This window comes from Anolis sagrei, chromosome 2 (genome assembly GCF_037176765.1).
Source record: "Anolis sagrei isolate rAnoSag1 chromosome 2, rAnoSag1.mat, whole genome shotgun sequence".
Lineage (NCBI taxonomy): Eukaryota > Metazoa > Chordata > Lepidosauria > Squamata > Dactyloidae > Anolis > Anolis sagrei.
In genome coordinates, this window is record NC_090022.1 from 187753399 (window position 1) to 187774145 (window position 20747).

The 20747-nt window shown below is 40.4% G+C and overlaps 1 protein-coding gene across 1 annotated transcript in view; it reads right to left on the reverse strand.

Annotated features, from left to right (window-relative positions):
- The window catches only part of LOC132767704 (sterol O-acyltransferase 2-like), a 30992-nt gene that overhangs the window by 4400 nt on the left and 5845 nt on the right, over positions 1–20747 (reverse strand). Inside the window, exons 3-12 of the mRNA XM_067465564.1 lie at positions 20422–20481; positions 19646–19753; positions 13299–13581; positions 11756–11831; positions 11388–11469; positions 11085–11130; positions 10695–10824; positions 9912–10009; positions 7387–7485; positions 6901–7042 (exon numbers count right to left, since the gene is read on the reverse strand). Of these exons, the coding sequence (XP_067321665.1) occupies positions 6901–7042; positions 7387–7485; positions 9912–10009; positions 10695–10824; positions 11085–11130; positions 11388–11469; positions 11756–11831; positions 13299–13581; positions 19646–19753; positions 20422–20481 (1124 nt within the window). The remainder of the gene's footprint in view (positions 1–6900; positions 7043–7386; positions 7486–9911; positions 10010–10694; positions 10825–11084; positions 11131–11387; positions 11470–11755; positions 11832–13298; positions 13582–19645; positions 19754–20421; positions 20482–20747) is intronic.

Here is a 20747-nt window from a genome sequence, read left to right on the forward strand (position 1 = left end):
GAGTCAGTCTGGATTAGGCATGGGCAAGGTTCAGCCCTCCAGGTACTTTGCACTTCAACTCCCACAACTGGTAGGCTTTTTGAAATTGTGGGAGTTGAAGTCCAAAACATCTGGAGGGCTGAAGTTTGTCCATGCCTGGTCTAGATGTCCCTTGGTGGTGTCTGTACTATGATTTCTGTTCCTGGGTTATAAATGCCATTTCCTAATTGATTCTGTCATAAAAACATGGTGAAAGTTTAATACACTGGAAAAAACTTTGTCTTTGCTCAAGGGACAAAGCAGTATATTTTGCTTTGCTCAGTCTCCACCAATTTAACACAGTTTTTGCCACAAAAAACAAAGTTTCTGGAGTAAAACAACTAATTTCAAAGTAAAGATCACACATTGAAACAGGAAATAACACTTTCAAACCAGGAACAGATTTTCTTTATTATTAAAAATAAAGCCAAATGTTTGGAAATATGGTGAGCTAACAGTGGTAAATGTGTTCTACCACGGTAGCAAGTTTCATCAGGATAACTCAAAGAATGAGGGAGAGAGAAGCCCCTCAACTTTCCCCACTGACAGAATTTTTTCCTTAAAGCGCATGCGCAACCGCAATTAACGAGGTACTTACGAAGATTCGGAAGTTTAGTAAAGTTTCAAAATTTTTACCCCCAAATTCGGAAAGGACTTTAGAAATGAAGCACCAGCGCCCTCTACTTTTGAACGCAGTTTAGAATCTTTTTTAAAAAAATTGCACATGCCTACTGGATAGATATTCCCTGTCTCTGACATAAGGGATATAACATGAATGTTGTGCCCATTTTGCTTAGGACCAACATTAAAGAAATCTTCTATTTTTGCAAGTAGAAGTATTAAACCATTGAAGAGGACTAAGCATCTGTGGTGAAGGCTGCCATTGGTCATATGGATACACACACATACATTGGATACAGACACATACATTGTACCTAAACATCAAGATGTACACACGCACTCCTCCTTGAGGCATACAGGCTTTATCCCTAGTGAATGTATATGAGCCAAGTTATAGAGTGGTAAAGATGCTCCCATCCTGTCTTATTGCCCGCTCACAACTGCTCATCAGTAGGCTTGTTTTCCTTCTTGTTTTCCTCATGGGATTATGGGATAGATATGGCCACCAGTGCTTAAAACTGACATAACCAATAGTACTTAAAATTTTAAGAATGCTTGCCTCATAATTTTGCTTAAACACCCATAAACTGTGACATGTGGTCCACAGGTGGAGAACGTATCATGGTACTGCTTGAGGCTCCTGGCACAATTTTTGTGATCCCAAAGTTTTCCAGAGAATAAAAATATTTTTGCTTATTCCTTAATGCCCCCCAAATGCATTCTAGGGTTCTGAAGGATATTTCCACCACTTTTGAACCCACACCATGTACCCTCCAACATTTTTTTTTGCCTAAAATGATCTGAAATCAGGATGTGTGATCTGTTCTCCCCTCTGCCAATGAGCCAATTTAGGATCAGACGATCTCTTCTTGAAACCTGAAACTTTGCTCTCTGTTACTTTTCTTGGTATATATGGCTTTCCCCTACTTTTTCTAATTTCTTTCTCGTCTCCTGCTGTTTATCTTTTCTTTTTGCATTCTGTGTATGACTTCACTCTCTTTTCCCTCACTGCAAAAATAATTGAACTGAAGCCCTTCTAGTGGACTAGATTGGACTATGGACAGGCTCTGGACTGGGCCAGTGGTCGTTGAATCAAACTCGGATATGGCTATTAGGCTTGTTTGATCAAGAAAAAAATTGATTCTAAACTCATTTTGTATCTAGGGGGGCGCCCGCGTTTCTAATCTAAAAGGATTTCTGAAATATCAGATTTCAAAATTTCGATATTTACGAAATTTCGTAAATATACGAATTAATTTGTTAATGGCGGACGCGATTGCGCAATATGCGAAAAAAATCTCCAAACAGAACAGGAGGAACTTCTGAAGCTTCCCTCTCCCTCTGTTGTTGACTATTGGTGTGATAAAACTAACAACAACTATATTATATTATATAATAATAATAATAATAATATATTATATTATTGTATATTATATATTATATTATATTATATTATATGTTATAATTGTATATTATTATATTATATTAATATAATTGTATATTAAAGCACCCCTGACAGATGGCCATCCATTCTTAATAATAATAATATAATATAATATAATAATAGTTTTAAGCTGCTGGGCCAGGAAGACGTTTAGCTGGGTTAAGACAAGCCGTTTTAAAGACTGGATTCCTGTAAGTGCTGACTCCGTTCTGACTTCGGATTGTTTTTGGATGGACATCTCATTCTAACTTGGGACAGTTTTTTGAGAACACTTTTCCTTGCTTCCACCTTGTTTACTTGTGTTTTCTAACCCTGTGATTTGGAAGCAGTTTGCTTGAACTTTCTGTTATCCCAGATTATTTTCCAGCATAATCCAGATTATTTGCTAAATTACATTTTTGCACAGCAATTTGCGACAGACTTTAAGTTCTTGATAGATACACTGAATTAAGTGCTTCAAGCTATTTTTGTTGTTATAATAATATAATATAATATTATAATAATATAATATAATATAATATATATTATATTATATATAATATAATATATAATAATATAATATAATATACAATTATAATATAATATAGTAATATAGTAATATAATATAATATACAATAATATAATATAACAATATTATTTATTTATTTATTTATTTACAGTTCTTATATTCCGCCCTTCTCACCCCGCAGGGGACTCAGGGCGGATTACAGTAAACACATATATGGCAAACATTCAATGCCAGTTTGACAAACAACATTTAACAGACAAAGGCTATTTAACTTTTTTCTGGCCGCCGGGGGAGAGAAACTGCGAGATTGTAAAACTTGCACCAGACATAATTATGAAATAATTATATAAATAATTACGAAAAATGGGGAAATTGTTTCGATTCTTAATTACTCCTCACACTATTCCTGCATGGCTCGATATTGGATCGAAGCTAATTTAAATACGAATTCATAACGAGTTTAGAAACTATGAAAATGTGATTAAGACCCTAGCCAGGAATAGCGGCATGGAGGAGGGGAGGTGTTCCACTAGCCGAGGGGCCCCCATAGAGGTCGTGGTGGGAAGGAGGAGATGCGGGAAAAGGAGACCTCAAATTCGGCCAAATTCGGACCATTTATCTATAATCAAAATTCCAAATCGGTCTCCTAAGGTAAATTGGTGTAACCAGGTGAGCGGACCCTCCGGTCTGAAGGTGGTGCTGTTGAACGCCAGATCTGTCAACGGAAAAACGACCTGGATCCAGGACTTAATCCTGGACGAACGGGCAGATCTGGCGTGCATCACGGAGACCTGGTTGGATGAAGCTGGAGGAGTAAATCTGACCCAGCTTTGTCCTCCGGGTTTCTCCGTGCAGCACCAACCTAGATCCGGAGGGCGGGGAGGCGGGGTCGCAGTGGTCTATAGGGATTCCATCCATCTGACCAGGTGCCCCATCCCGCAGACCGCAAATTTCGAAAGCGTCTACCTGAGGGTGGGTGACCGGGACAGTATAGGGATTCTAGTAGTGTACCGTCCACCTCGCTGCACTACAGTCTCCCTACCTGAGCTAGCGGGGGTGGTCTCGAGCCTGGCATTGAAGTCTCAACGGCTTCTTGTGCTGGGAGACTTCAACGTCCATGCCGAGACGACCCTCACAGGCGCGGCTCAGGACTTCATGTCTGCCATGGCAACCATGGGGCTGTCCCAACAAATATCTGGCCCCACCCACTGTGCTGGACACACATTGGATTTGGTTTTCTGCCAGGGATGGGAACAGGGTGGCGGTGTGGAGGAGTTGTCCATCTCTCCGTTGCCATGGACCGACCACTTCCTGATCAGATTTAGGCTCACTGCGCCCCCTAACCTCTGCAAAGGTGGAGGACCCATTAAGATGGTCCGCCCCAGGAGACTGATGGATCCGAATGGCTTCCTGACGGCTCTTGGGGATTTTCCCGCCACCTCGGTAGGTGACCATGTCGAAGCCTTGGTGGCTCTCTGGAATGGGGAGATGACCAGGGCTATTGACATGATTACTCCGGAACGTCCCCTCTCAAGTAGCCGAGCTAAACCAGCCCCTTGGTTTACTGAGGAGCTGGCAGCTATGAAGCGAAGGAAGAGGGAACTAGAGAGCGTGTGGCGTTCGGAACCGAGCGAGTCAAACCGAGCACGGTTTGTGTCCTTTCTTAGGGCATATGCCGCGGCAATAAAGACCGCAAAGAAAACTTTCTTTGCGGCCACTATTGCGTCTGCAAAGAACCGTCCGGCGGAGCTGTTTCAGATTGTCAGAGGTCTTTTAACTCCCGCCTCTGCAGGTGGGAGCCCTGACAATTCGGTCGCGCGCTGTGAAGCATTTGCTCGGTTCTTCGCAGACAAAGTCGCCTTGATCCGTTCTGGGCTGGACGCCGCGTTAGATGCAGACTCTGTGGATGTAACGAGAGCACCTGCTTGTCCTATTTTGTTGGATTCTTTTCAGTTTGTGAAACCCAAGGATGTGGACAAGATACTTGGAGGAATGAGGCCCACCACGTCCATCCTAGACCCCTGCCCATCCTGGCTTCTGAGAGAGGCCAGAGGGGGATTGGCCGAGTGGGTAACAGTGGTGGTGAATGCCTCCCTTCGGGAAGGCAAGATTCCAGCGAGCCTAAAACAGGCTATTATAAAGCCGCTGTTGAAGAAGCCATCACTGGACCCCACTAAATTGGACAACTTTCGGCCTGTTTCCAATCTCCCCTTTTTGGGCAAAGTCATGGAAAGCGTGGTGGCCTCACAACTCCAGGTATTCTTGAGAGACACGGATTATCTGGATCCGGCACAGTCTGGTTTCAGACCGGGGCATGGTACCGAGACGGTCTTGGTCGCCTTAGTGGATGATCTGCGCCGGGAGCTAGACAGGGGGAGTGTGTCCCTGTTGGTGCTCCTAGACCTCTCAGCGGCCTTCGATACCATCGACCACGGTATCCTTCTGGGGCGCCTTGCGGAAATGGGTCTTGGGGGCATTGCTTTGCAGTGGCTCCGGTCATTTCTGGAGGGCCGCACCCAGAAGGTGTTATTGGGGGACTCCTGTTCCGCACCACAACCGTTGACTTGTGGGGTGCCACAGGGTTCCATACTGTCCCCCATGCTGTTTAACATCTACATGAAGCCGCTGGGTGAGATCATCCGGAGTTTCGGGGTGCGGTGTCATCTGTACGCAGATGATGTCCAGCTCTGTCACTCCTTCCCACCTGCTACTAAGGAGGCTGTCGAGGTCCTGAACCGGTGCCTGGCCGCTGTAACGGTCTGGATGAGGGCGAACAAACTGAAACTAAATCCAGACAAGACAGAGGTACTCCTGGTCAGTCGCAAGGCCGAACGGGATATAGGGTTACAGCCTGTGCTGGACGGGGTCGCACTCCCCTTGAAGGCGCAGGTTCGCAGCTTGGGTGTGACCCTGGACTCATAGTTGAGCCTGGACCCCCAGGTTTCAGCGGTAACCAGGGGAGCATTTGCACAGCTTAGGCTCGTGCGCCAGCTGCGCCCGTATCTCGGGAAGTCTGACTTGGCCACGGTGGTACACGCTCTTGTCACATCCCGCCTGGATTACTGCAACGCTCTCTACGTGGGGCTGCCCTTGAAGACGGCCCGGAAGCTTCAGCTGGTCCAGCGTGCGGCAGCCATGTTACTAACTGGAGCGGGTAGCAGGGAGCACACAACGCCCTTGTTGTCCCAGCTCCACTGGCTGCCGATTTGCTACCGCACCCAATTCAAGGTGCTGGTCTTGGCCTACAAAGCCCTAAACGGTTCCGGCCCAAAATACCTTTCTGACCGCATCTTGGCCTACGAGCCCACGAGGACCTTGAGATCATCTGGGGAGGCCCTTCTCTCGATCCCGCCTGCATCACAGGCACGGCTGGCGGGGACGAGGGAGAGGGCCTTCTCGGTGGTGGCCCCCCGGCTGTGGAACACTCTCCCGGCACACATCAGACAGGCGCCCTCCCTCATGTCCTTTCGAAAAAGCCTTAAGACCTGGCTGTTCGAGAGGGCATTTAATTAAGTGCTAAGCAACAACATTACGGTAATGAGAACTGGAATGGTATAAGGAAGATGAGACTGGCTATGATTCTACTAAGAGACGAAGCGGATTTTTATGTAGTTTGTATTTGTCGTATAGTTATATGTTGTTGATACTGGCCTTTGTAACTGTCTTTTTATGTGTACTGTACACCGCCATGAGTCGCCCGTAAGGGCTGAGAATGGCGGTTAATAAGTGCATCAAATAAAAATAAATAAATAAATAAACTAACAAACATGATCAACCAAGTCTAATGGCTCTATGGTTAATAATAATGTTTTAAATGGTTTTTAATTTCATGTTTTATTTACTGTGTAATGTTTTCATTGTAATGTTTTGTATGTTGCCGGCATTGAATTGCTGCTGTTATAAGCTGCCCTGAGTCTTCCCTTAAAGGTAGAGAAGGACGGGATATAAATGTTTGAAATAATAAATAAATAAATCTAGTGGCAAATGCAGGAGAGAAGAACCAATATTCAGAGCTAGATGATGATAACTTAACAAGCAGTTTGGGCTTCTTTAGTGGTGGTGGTGGTCGGGTGGGGAGGACTGTCACAAAAAGTGAGTGAGCCAACTTTATTCCTCTGTATTTTACATTTAGTCATGATTAAATTTATAGTGACTAAATTTATTTATTTTTAAAAAAACACATTTTATGGTTTCCCTTTAGAAACCTCTACTTATATTTTCTACATTTGCAGACATGGATTTTCAAAAACTAATACATTCAATGTTAAGATGTTTTCTGCTTTAATGGGTCCTTTAAGGCAGTACTGACCTGATGAGAAGACAGTAAGCCAGGATATGAACAGAAGCGGGTAGAAGAAGCCAAAACTCATCATGAAGACATATTCATGAAAAGCGCCTGAAACAATGAAGGTGGACAATGCAGCCACAGACTGGCCCTTTAATTTGAATACCTGGAAGGCAAGAAGCACAGGTGAGCCACATGGTGGAATTATATAAAAAGCATCTGAGCATTTGATGAAAGAGTATGAATTGTTCTTCCAGGTTGGAAATGGATTGTCAGGATTGAATAAGCTGTGATCTACCAAATGTTGTTGGATACAGATGTGGTTGTGCCACCTTCCCTGATCATTAGACTACTTATATTGGATGGTGGGGCTTTAAGTAAAAAAAAAATTCTGGCAAAGTATCTGGACAGACATGGATTTTCCATTTCTGCTGTATGTGCCTCTCTGTCTTCTCTATTCACTCAATGAACTGGACTTCCTTTAAATCTGTTTTACCAAGACTTACTTACCCACAGAAGGTCCTGATAGATATAACAGTGCAGCCAATCATGTACTATTATATTCCAATTCCGTAAGAATGGAAAGATAGATGTGGCGTTCCACCAGTCCTGGGCAGATAGAAAAGAAAAAAGAAAGGACAACCAGACTTCATAAGAGTTGATAGAATTGTCATCTTCCCCCATCTACTTCTGCCTATGCTTAATTTTGTAATTCTAGGGAAGGAGATGCTCTCCAGTCTATATCATAACTTTGGACTTGTGATCTGTTCCTTTGAAAAATATCGTTTGTCACTTAGATTTGTAGCCAGTTACTTGAGCTTAATGTGCATTTTATTTGGCTAAACTACAACTCTAAAATTGAAATGTGTATTAGAATCAATGGCATATTAGAAATATTACAAATATTGTTTATTTATTTATTTATTTATTTATTTAAACTTATATGCCACCACTCCCCTGGGGCTCGGGGCGGCTTACAAGAATGGCTAAAATCTAACAAAATTTAAAAGCAATTTAAAACAATTTAAAAACAGCAGTATCAAACATTAAAAGCCTATCGAAACAGGTATGTCTTACATGCCCTGCAGAAAGCTGGTAAGTCCCGCAAGGCATGGACTTCAGGTGGCAGAGTATTTCAGAGTGATGGTGCCCCTGCTGTGAAGGCTCTGCGTCTGGTTGCTGTTAGGCGCAAGGTCTTGACACTGGGAATTTCCAATAGGTCTTGGTCCTCAGAATGGAGGGATCTCTGGGGTTGGTAGGGGGTGAGTAGGGGGTTTGGTAGGGGGTTTGTCACCTAGATCTGTAGCCAGTTACTTGTGTTGTAGTTCAGTCTGTGATTGTGGTTGTCCCTGATCTCACTGGGGATTCCGTTGGAGATTCTGGGTCTGTTAGACAGGTTGATGATGACAGTGGGAATTTTGGGCCTGCGGACCAGCAGGAGCATCAGGAGATTTTAGACTCTGGGAATGAAGACTCAAGGCCGTTCCCTAGAGATGAGGCAGAGCTGAGCTTAGGGGAGGATGATTTAGATTCTCTAGGTGGACAGGGTAATGAGCAGCAATTAGATAGGAGAATTATGTTCCATCAACAGAGAGTATCTTGCGAAGCTGTGTGAAGGTCAGCTTGCCTATTAATGAAAAAACCCTTATCTGGTTTCGAAGGGCAACAGCGTAGTTTTCTGTCTATATCAGAAAGGCCAGCAGAATATTCCCTCATTCCAGGCAACATTGATATTGAAGCTAAATCGGTCCTTCCAAGGGATTTTTAGTCCAGGTTTCCTTGTGTTCACACTTCCTGTTTCCTTTATTCACATTTCATGTTTCTGTGGACTATTCTTGTGTTGAATATTTGGACTTATCCTGCTCTTGTATTCCTGGTTTCTGATGCAAATCATGTACTCTTAACTCTGTGGATTATTCCTGTTTTTGGTCATAGACTTTTACATGATTTTGCTGAATTGTTTTTAACATATAATCATCAATAAACTGCTTTGCTAATATATTGTTTGGCTAAACTACCACTCAAAAATTGATGTGTGCATTAGATTTGATGACATATTAGAATTGTGCAATTAAATCTGTCTGAGCTGTTGGGCAAGAGTTCCCAACTAGGAACAGAGGAGAGAGAGGCAGTGGTGAAAATACTGGTGGAAAGTCCAGATGGAGGGGTGTGGCTTCCATCTTTCTTTCCATGGCCATCATCAGTTTTTCATCAAGCCTGATGGAAAGGCGCAACATCCCATCAGCACTTTTGTGGTCACCACCACCCTATATTACATTCGATAGCAAATACTTTTTTTTGTAATTGAGGTGCACATAACATTCATTGGTGCCTTATACTCAAGTAAATGTAGTATATTAGAAGAAATCTAATCAAGCGTTATAGTGCAGTTCGAACCCGTCTACAGGTTGGAGGTGGTGGTAGGCTGCAAAACATACACTCCCAATGTGCTCTGAAGCATGCAACAAGCCTAAAACAGTATATAAAAAACAAACTGACTGGAAATTCCAGAATAAGTCATAAATTCTGCTGTAGTTGATCAGTGTATACTCTATACAGAGTTAGATTCTGAGATCAAAAAATGTGGGGCAATAATCAGGACAGGGCTAGTGCTGACAGCATTGAAAGACCTAGAATAAAAAGCTCGCTCACTGCATCAGTGAATCCCAACAGATTCAGCAAGGAAAAACAATATTTGAATTGATCTGATTTGAATTGGTCTGCAATCTGAGGGACTTTGTGGCCATCATCAAGTGGCCATCACCAGATCCTAAAGTGTTTTTGTAGAGACGCTCCACACAAACTGGTTCACTTTAATCCACATCCTGACAGTTTATGAGGCTGTGTAGAACCACACTCAGAGAGATATTAGCCATTTTATTTTCAACGGAACTGTGAAGACTTGCAATTTCTATATCAAATGTGAATGTCAGCATTTATGTGAAGCCAGATAAGCCATGAGGCTTTTACATATAGAATGGAGCATAAGACAGTCCAGCCCTTTCCCTGGACCCCTACCAAACCCCTACAATCACCTTGTAGAAAGTGCGGTCAGCAAAGCGCATAATTTCGGCAAAGGCATTGAGCCAACAGTGGAGGAAGGTGTACCAAATCAGAATTGCCAAATATAATGCTGTGGGGACAGAAAAAATAAGTCACCTCAATTGCACCAACTGATAATAAAAATATGGAAAATGAGTAGGAAACATTTGAGGCCGCAACATTTGACATTACTTGATAAATAATGCTGGATGATCTGAAGATGTTCTGATTACACTCCAGCCCTCTCCACGCAGCTATATAAAATCCACATTGAATTGGATTATCTGGCAGTGTGGACTCAGATAACCTAGTTCAAAGCAGATATTGTGGGTTATCTACCTTGATATTCTGGGTTATATGGCTGTGTGGAAGGGCCCTAGGTTGAACTATGCCAGTGATTCCTTCAGATAACATGATCTTAAAGGCAGGAAGGGACAAGGAAAGATGCTCAGTGAATCTATGCATGGTTATAAACAAAGAAATGCGGCATATTTTGAAAAAACAAGCAATCAACATGATATTCTGCAGGATTAGTTGGTTTATACAAAAATGTGGCTTACCTAGTCTGGAAAGACATGCAGTTGAAATTTTGAGATTGTGAGAGGGACAAGGTTGGTGGGAGCCGAAAAATTACTATGGGGCTGATGGTTATGGTTGAATATGGAGGCCAAGGTGAATAAGCTTCCATCTGAAAAACGCTACATCCCTGACTTTTTCAGTTGATTACTTTGGCTCATCTTCATCATGCAAACAATGCCACTGCTCTGCCCATTTACCTGCCAATGTTGCACTGAAGACAATCAGCACGAAACTTCGGAAGGTGAGGGGCTGCTTATTCATGTTGCTGAAGATAGGAATTGTGAAGCACTTGAAGAGCATGGCTCCATAAAACAGGCAGATCAGGAACTGCAGGAAAAAGGAAGAAAGCTCCATCAGTGTGTGGATGCATTTAAGATTAGCATGAAAATGAAGCCAAGTTCAGCAGAGCCCTTAAAAAAATTCCAGCGGGGCTTGATGTAGCTGGATACTGTGATTGCTTTAATTTCCCACAATGCATCTCATAAGACATCCTTTTAGCTAAGACATTATGGAAACTTTAAATGACGAGTAACAAATCGTACTTTTGGCCATGGACCCTTCAAATATAGGCGTTCAGTGTCTCTCACCTTAGCAAAGTTCTCGATGACATACTTCCATCGAACACAGGGTGTCCTGTGAATAGCACAAGGAGAACAGGAGGTATTAGATCAGTTTTTTTAAAAAATCAGGAATTTTTTGGCAAGACTATTGAAGAACTGGCATTCTGTATGGGAACCACAGTCCAACCCATGAAGTGTGCCAGGTTCAGTCACAATAAACTCTGCGTTCTGAGGATACATCTTCCCCTAATTCCCTTTTCTGATCATTGTGCTGGAATTGTGGATGTAAGAAGCCATATGTGACTACAGATATGTGTGGAAAGGACTCACCTTGGATAGTTCTCCCTGTAGATCAAAGTAGGGCAGAAGAGAAAATACAGATAAGTAGAGAATTGAGGTAGCTGCATCTTCCCTGAAAGGGGACAGGAAAAAAAGAGCATCTGAGACCACTGAGGAAGAAATAGACATGGGCTTGTATGGCATGCTGAGAAAAGTCATATCCTGAAACAGGGCTTGGAAAACTATCATATAAGCACTTCTTATAGACATTTCCCCTTCTTCTCAACCATCATGGATACAAGAGCCCTGTTCTCATGTCACCTGGCATACCAAGGGTAAAGAAGGAATTATAAAAACTGGAAATCAGATGGGATTCTTTCTTTCCTAGTAACCCCAGGGGGTTTCCAAATTAAGCTCACCATCATTTGACCTGGCCTGAAGGATTGGAGGCACAGTTTCCCGCAGAAAGGAATAGCTTTTCATCAGGAACCGGATCTAAACAAGAAGGGAAAGCAATTATTGAAACAACACATATCTGGGACCCCTTCTACATTGCCATATAAAATCCAGATTATCTGATTTGAACTGGATTATTTGGCAGTATAGACTCATATAATCCAGTTCAAAGCAGATAATGTGGATTATCTGAATTGATAATCTGGATTATATGGAAGTGTAGAAGGGGCTTGGGACTTAGTGTTTAGGAGCTGCTGAGACAAGACCTGAATTGGGAACCGAAGCCACCATCTCCGTACTTAAGGGAGGAGTTTTACACTCATGTTCTTTTCTCAGGTATAGCAGACAAGGTGATGCTGCTCTCACTTGAGGCTCAGTATTGCCATTGTGGAAAATCAAAGGCTGGCATTATACCTACCAGCTTAGCATGGAGTGGGTGAGCAAAATAAGTTTCCCCTTCAGTTGGTTCTGATCTGGCTTTGAGTAGCTCATGGCTCTGATATACATGGATCTGCTCTCCCCTCTGGTTACTGCTTGTTTGAAACTATGGTCCTTGTTTGCCAGCAGTGACAACTTCCCACAAAGCCAAACACCCATGACTGTGTCAATGTTGGGACCATGTTGAAATGTAAGCCAAGGAGCTCCCTAATTCTGTGAGTGGCAGGTAAGAATGTTGCTATTTTTTAAACTCAGGGGATGCCTGCCCCTTCTTTTTCGCAGAATGACAAGGAAGCAGTTTTCTGAAATATAAGACAGAACACTAGGTGTTGTAGGGGCTCAGCCTGTGATTGTCTCTTTGCCTCAAGACACTGAGGAGAATGATCAAGGTTCTGCTGGGGTGTCAATGTTGGGCCATTATGAAATGTAAACCAAGGAGCCCTCTAATTCTGTGAGTGGCAAATAGGAACATAACTATGTATTGTCGAAGGCTTTCATGGCTGGAATCACTGGGTTGTTGTAGGTTTTTCGGGCTATATGGCCATGGTCTAGAGGCATGGAGAGAAACGTCAGGAGAGAATGCCTCTAGACCATGGCCATATAGCCTGAAAAAACCTACAACAACCCAGGAACGTTACTGTTCTCACATTGCTATTTCTAAACTCAGGGAATGTCTGTCCTTTTCTATAAAATAACAAGGAGTTTTCTGAAATATAAGACTGAACACTAGGTGTCACCAAAGTGCAATGCAATTAATAGCTTACCAAAGAAGACTATGAACTTGCAATATAAGCCTGAACACTAGGTGTCATCAAAGTATAATGCAATTAATAGCTTGCCAAAGAAGACTATGAGTTGGCAAAGTAAGACTGAACACTAGGTGGCAACAAAGGGCAATGCATTGAATAGCTTGCCATAGAAGACCCATGCAGAAAAATAAATATTACTATCATCAACAACATTTTCAATCTTCCTTGCAGCATTCTTATATGTAAGGAGTATGTGCTTTGGGCATCCAAACTGAATTGCAGCTAAAATTGCTTCTAGATTCATATCCAAATCTCACACCTGCTCGAGGGTAATGACCCAACCGGAGGCAGGCCCAAAAGGCTGCGACATGAGAGTGTAGACAGGATAGAAGCCCAAAACAGTTGCATGGCCGATCAGCAACACCACTGCTCCAATGATTGTGAGAAGAGTGGGCAACTGGAGTGTCTTCAAAAGGTTGACCCAGATTTGCAGGACATGATAGGGCACCAATAAGGTGTAGAGGAACATGAAGAGCCAAGGCAAGATTGCCATGTGTAGCCATCCAAAAGCAAATATGATGACTTCAAAATCAAGGAAAATGCTGTGAATGACACAAAAGAAACTGTGAGTACACAAGGACTAAGACTAAGAATAAAGTCGATGGACACTAATGGAACATCAAGGCAGGGACCCTAGACTCCTTCTACACTGCCATATAATTCAGATTATCAAATCAGATAATCCATATTATCTACTTGGATTATATGAGTTTACACTGCAATGTGTGTCTTTTGTTAAGAGCCTTAACAAAAGACACAATTGGCACTGTTCTCTGTACTGGCATATTGACATAACCAATGTAGGCAAACTTGTCCTGCTCTCTACTTCCTTTACCCATCTACACTACAGTTTACTAATATTCTAATTTACAGTAGGAGCTGGAGGGTCCACCTGAATCATCAGATTTTGGTCTGAATCCTTAGGCCAAATAGCTTACCAGTGGAACAAAGACCATCTGGCTCTTGGGTGCTACATAATTTTTCTTTCTCTGCTTTTCTACCAAATACTTTTCTCCACCAGTGGGACACCTGTGTCAGGAACTTTTGTCAGATTTCTTTTAGAGAGGGTTCCTCGGGTGTGTATTTGAGTGTGTCATGATTCTGGCATTCTTATAAAAGCTGAAGAATGCATAAACTCCAGGAAAAGAAATTATAATGAAGCCTCAAATTGTTCAAAAGGCATTGGGATGGGAAAAATTGCTTTCGATATATTTTTCTCCATTGTGTATAAATCTAATACACAGTGGAGAAAATACATTGAAAGCAATTTATATATATATATATATATATATATATATATATATATATATATAGTTTTCTTTGTGCTGTTGGCCATTTCAGGTATTCTGCTAATTCTGAAGACATTCCAGGGGATTCAAACCAGCACTTTCATGATCCTCAAATGGTAACAACCATCTGGGACGTTCTTTTCAATTGCAAATTGAAACACGCTGTAGTAGTAGAAGACATCTTTGCATCAGTGAGGAGGTGAGGAGGTAAAGCACGTCATCTCAGTCAAAATGCAGAATCAGAGTGCTTCCAGACTGCACTCAAATCTGTGCCAAAACGGGTTTTTAACATCCACTTTGGTGTGGATTTGAGGCCCCACACCCACTCAAAAAACCCAGGTTTTCCCGGGATGTGTGTGTCCCCATGCCATCCCAATACCTACCAGGATGACATGGGACCAACTAGAAGTCCCCCAAAATAATCTCTTAAAATGTGAAACAACTTACCAGGCTGCCATTAAGGTACTGGTTCTATGCACCAGGAGGACTCCAGCAATACCTTAATGACAACCTGGTAAGCTGTTTTACATTTTAAGAGCTTATTTTGGGGGAGGGGGTGGCTGCCATCTCATATATTTTGGCCCCAGGAGCACAAAAGTTTTGAGATGGCTGTGGGGACTGACCTCTGGGTAGTCCTAGGACTACCCAATAGTGAATCCCCACAGGTCCAATACCCCATTAGACCCAGGGACATTCAGGAAGGACTGGGTCTAAAGGATATTTTTTTTAAAAAAATGAATACAAGATAACATAATATTTGGGCATATAATAAATGTCTATTGTGAGCTTACATTGTGGTCAAGTATTTCTATATTATCTATTCACCTTCTTTACAAGTTCGTTCACATTATATTTTTCTCCCACCTCCCTTTCCGAACCCCATACCACATTTTCCTCTATATCTTTATCTTTAACCACGAACACAACCTTCTTAATCTTTGTGCAATATCTATGCTGGCTTCGCCATCTTCTACCCTTTTCATATAAATTGCCCATTTCTCTTTAATTACTTCTGTTTTGTCCTCCTGTGAACCTTCTTTGGTTAAACATGTAATAATATCCAATTGGACTTGCTCAAATAAATTGTTGTTCCAATTTTCCAAATTCCATTTTTTTCATCTCTCCATCCCCAGGCTATTACCGTCTTTCCTACTTTAAATTGATTTTGGTTCTTTGCAGCAATGTTTTTGTTCCCTATAATTGCCATTAATATAAATTCCATGTTGACTTGAACTGTTATTTTGAATAGTTTCCCCATTTTTAAATTATCTTATCCCAAAAGCTGTTCCATTTAAACAGTCACATCACATATGTGCATACCAGCCTTTCTCTACTTTACAATGCCAACACATTGAGCTTAGTTCAGTTCCCATATTTGCTAGTTAAGCTGGTGTCCTATACCATTTGCAGATAAATTTTTTTTCTAACCTTTCCATGCTTCTTTAAAGTTAATCTTTGTCACCTTTTTAATGATTTTTTGTATTGTCACTCCCAGATATTTTCGTTTTTCTTTTCCCATATCTATTCCTGTTATTTTATCTATTTCCATTTTTTTCTAGTCTATTTACTTTGAAATACATACAATTTCCAATTTCTTTATATTAACTCCCACTCTTGTATTTCTTTCATAATCACTTAGTATAATTTTAATTATCTTATTCCTACTAGAGGGTTGGTTAATAACACTAAAAGGTCATCAGCATTAAGATTTAATTTAATCTCCAATCCCCAATTGAATTTATATCCCTCAAGCCTTGTACTATTTCTTGTTCTATCCGCTAACACCTCTATTCCTAATACAAAGAGCAATGATCAGAGGGGACAGCCTTCTTCCTTCATTTATTCTGACAGTAGCTGTTCCTTTTCTGTATAGTTGCTTTAATAAATGGGTCTCCTTCACCAAATTTCTTCATAACCTCCCACAAAAATAAATAATAAATAAATCCATGGTTTACTGAATCAAATGCCTTGTGTATATCTAATTTTGAGAGAGCTAGTTTCTTTTGTTGTTTATGTTTCATTATCTTTATAATATTTCTAATTGGGTATCCAATAAATCTGCCTTTAACAAATCCATATTGTTCTGTAGGTAGTATTTCCAATCCTATTGGCTAATTTTTTTGCAAATATTTTATAATCCCGATTTAATAAACTAATTGGTCTGTATGATACTGTCTCCCTTGGATCTTTCTGTGGTTTCAAAATAACTATAATTTCGGCTTTCCTCCAGGTACCAGGTGCTTTCTCTCCTTTCAAAATATGATTGAATAAAATATACAACTCAGAGCTCAAGATTTCTGTGAATTCCTTATACAATCTAGCTGTGTATCCATCCTGGAAATTTGGCTTTCTTTAGATTTTTTATTACTCCTTTTATTTCTTCAATTGAAATCTCAGAATTTAACAATTGTTTCTCTTCCTCATCTAATTTTGAATGTATTGCTTCCTCTGCTTAACCCTTATTTACTTCTCTGTACAGCCCTTGATAAAATGTAGCAAAAGTTTCCCTTATTTGAGCTGAGTTGCATGCAAGTTTATTGTTTTGCATATCTCTTAAATATTTTGCTATCCTTTGTAATAAGTTTTTGTTAGGTCTTTGGAATTCATTTTTACTAATTTCTCTCTTTTCCACATTGCAAAGAGATCTGATTCTTTTAAATTTTCCTTCATTTTTCTTATTTAGTCTTGGGTTTGTATATTGTATTTAACCTGTTGTTGTCTTTGTAGGACTTCCAGTTCTTTAATATTTCCTTTTCTCTTCCTAAAGTATTCTCCTAATACATTATTTTTCTAATGAGAGGAGGTGGCCTCTTATTATAGCTTTACACTCATCCCATATTGGACTTTCTGGAGCTAAGCCCCTGCTTTCATTAAAGTAGTTTTGAATTTGTTTTATTATGTATTTCTTATTCTCTTTCCTCACTAGGATTGAGCTGTTATATTTCCAAGTTTTGTTTCTTTGTTCTGCATTAATTTCTATCTTGATTTGTATTGGGACATGATCCAAAATCCAGATGCCATGTGTCTGTATGTTTTAATCTTTAATTTATTAGATTCCCTCATCATTACAAAATCTATACGGGTGTATTTTTGTGTCTGTTAGAATAATATGTGGGTTGGACTCTTTTTTAGCTAACTCGAAAGCATTTCTTAATTCCAATTTACTTAATTTAATTGTATTATGTTGATTTATATCTAAATTGAAATCCCCTGTTAATACAGTTTCTCCTTCATAAACGTTTTGGAGTTTCTGCATAATTTTTCTCAGAAATTATCTTTGCCCCTGGTTTGGACAATATATATTTGCTACTGTAAATTTTTATCCTCTATTTTGGCTTTTAAGAATATGTATCTTCCCTTTTAATCTTCTAATTGATCCAGAATCTCTATATTTATATTTTTCCTCATTAAAATTGCTGCTCCCCTTGATCTTTTGGTCCCTTTAGCTACAGCCACTGTTTCCCATTAGTTGGAATTCAAGAGTGATTGTTTGTCTCTTTTATTTTTGTGAATTTCCTGTAAACACAAAATATGAGCCCCTTCTGCCCTAGCTAAGCTTCGTAGTCTAAGTTTTAAACATTTGATGCCAGCCCATTTATGTTTAAATATATTATCTTAATAATAACCATAATCATTCAGTTTTATTTTATGTACGTGGAAGTTATTTTGATTTATGCTTTTGTGGTCCCCCTCCCCTATAAGGTAGAGAGTGGAGACCTTGTGTTTGGGAGAAATCCTCCCTGTCTCTCCTTGTATATTTGACTCCTGCATTTCCAAAATCCCTCCCCCCTTTCTTAAACATTTTCAGCCCAGCCACCCAAACACCCTTTCTCTTTACTTCTGTCAAATTATACCAATTAACATAGATTATATGATTTATATCACATTTAACATTTTTTACTCATTAAATATCTGCCTTGAACCATCCTGTCAGCTTCTTTTTCCCTTTTTTTGCAAAGCAAGTCCTTCCAGACACTGAGAAGAACCTTATTCCGGATCGTCCTCCACCTTCATGCTGCTTTGTTCTTGAGGGCCCATTTCTTTGGCAATTCACAGCTGCACCATCAGGTTTTCTCCTTCTTCTGGATTTCTTGCTTTGTACCTCTTCCTGTCCCTGAAGATAATAATTGTTGAAGGATATCCCCAAGAGAATCTAATTCCTAATTCTCTTAGTGAAGGGAGCAATTTTTTCCTTTCTTGAACAATCTCTGAAGAAAAATCTTGTTTCACTATAATCTTACTGTCCTTAAATTTCAAGTAATTTATCTTCTTAAGCTCCCTGTAAATAAAGTCCTTCATGTTCTCCATTGTAAAAGCAACAATTATCTCTCTTGGATATCCAACACTTACTCCCGGTCTATAAATCCTGTGAGCCTACTCAATGCCTGTTCCATTAACTGGTATATTTAAACTTGTAAACTAGCTCACCAGATTTTCTTTCGATGTCCTTTGCCTCCACATACTCGGGAATTCCTGAAAGTTTCAGATTACGTCTTCTTAATCGGTCTTCCTGTTGTCAGCTGATTTATTTTAGTTTCATTTTCCTCCAATTTCTTCTGGGCTGCAAGGACAGGTTTTTTTGCCACCCGGGTTTCCTCCTTTGTCTCCTTAATTTTATTCTGAAGTGATCAAATATCACTTCTAATGTTTCTCTCCACTGAGGCTAGAGAGTAATTGATTTCCTTGCTCAGTTCCCAGAGACTTTGCACCATCTTTCTGTCTTCTCAGGGCACCCGGTCAGATAGAGATTCTCTCTTTTGAGTTATGGATCGGTCTCCCTCAGAAGTCTTCTTGACCTTTTTGTGCTCTGCATGTAAGAATAGCAGAGTGGCTTCTTATTTTGTTTTCTTAGCCTTTAGCTGAGCTAGATCTAATGTTTAGGGGAGAGGAGTAATCGGAGCATCTTGTTACTCCTTTTGCATGTGCACGAGTCCAGGTCTAAGGGATATTTAATTAATTCCGGACCAAGCAGGGTTTACCTGCTTTGTGCCACATTAATTCGCTTTTACCAGAGACATCAACGTAGCCTGCTTTACCTGCTATACGGGATATGTGGCTCTTGTATACTGTGCTCTCACTGGGACTGTCTCTCCCCCAAAATTTTATAGCATGTTTGTTGCATCAGTGCAAAGTTTGAACTCTTTCCTCATTGACCAACATAACTAATTTTTTTAAAAAAATGTATTGTTTCTGTTTTTTTTTAATATTATTTGAAATATATCCAAACCTCTCTTCATCTGATAGGCTATTTTGGAATGCTTAAGCATTCTTAAGCATGCAATGCAAGAAGGTTCTCAGGCTCACTCAAGAACCATACCGTCCTGTATCGATGAAATCCACAAGGACTGCCCTAAGAATGAAAATACAGAGTACTGCCACAAAAATGTTGTAGACGGTGCGGAAATCTTGCACTTCCAGAAGCTCACTGGAAAAGAGAAACAAACAACCGGGTTAATTCTGAGTGGATAAGTGCTTGTGTGGGAAATTCAATATTAAATGGTTGAGTTTAGTCCTATGGCTTGCTGGCAGCACCTGTGAATCCAGATATTATATATTATGAAGATGATTGCCTGGGATTGTAAGGATGGAACAATCTCATATGAAAATATGGTCTAGGATCAAGAAGTAAAGGGAGAGTTTTGTAAGGCCAGCAGTTCACTGGAAATCTTCAGATAACAAAAAGAGACGACTGTGTACATGGGTGTCTCGGCTAATAAAGAATTCAAATAGACTACATAATTGGAAGCAGAAGACGGTAGTTTTCACTTTGTTGAGGCACCGACTTCCTGTGGTAGAGAAGGCCAAAGACCTTGTAAAACCATTAAGCCATACTAGCTAAAGCGGTGTCAAACTGCATCAGTTCTATAGTGTCTATGTATCCATACTGCTTTTTAAAAGGAGATCATTTGGATAATGCAACACCTTTAAGAAATGTTCCATGTGCTTGCAAATCATCTATACTGGAATAAAAATAACTTGTCTAGGGTTATCTGGGAAGCCTATAGAGCTCCAGAGACATTCATTTCATACAGTGTCCCTCTTATGTTTTATCTTTATCTGTCAGGACCAGGAAAGAGAGAAAAATATACTCACTCAAGCAAGGGCTTGCTTTCAGTAAAGACTTTCCGTTTCAATAGAAATTGGCTCATCTTTCTGTGGGATTTCAAGATAGATATTAGCAAACATACTATGATTTTCTTATTTTCCTTAAAGCTATTTTATTTGCTGTCATTCAAATAGGTGTATCAGACTCCTACCCTGTTCATGAAAGACTAGCTGCCTTCCTCCATGAACTTTTTCAATTCTATTTAGGTTTCATTAGACTTCCTATGTGACTTTAAGAACTGGTGCCTTACTTTGCTTCTCTTCTCTTTCGTTACCAGGCCATTTCCTTCTGTGTTTTGTGTATATCTTTTACA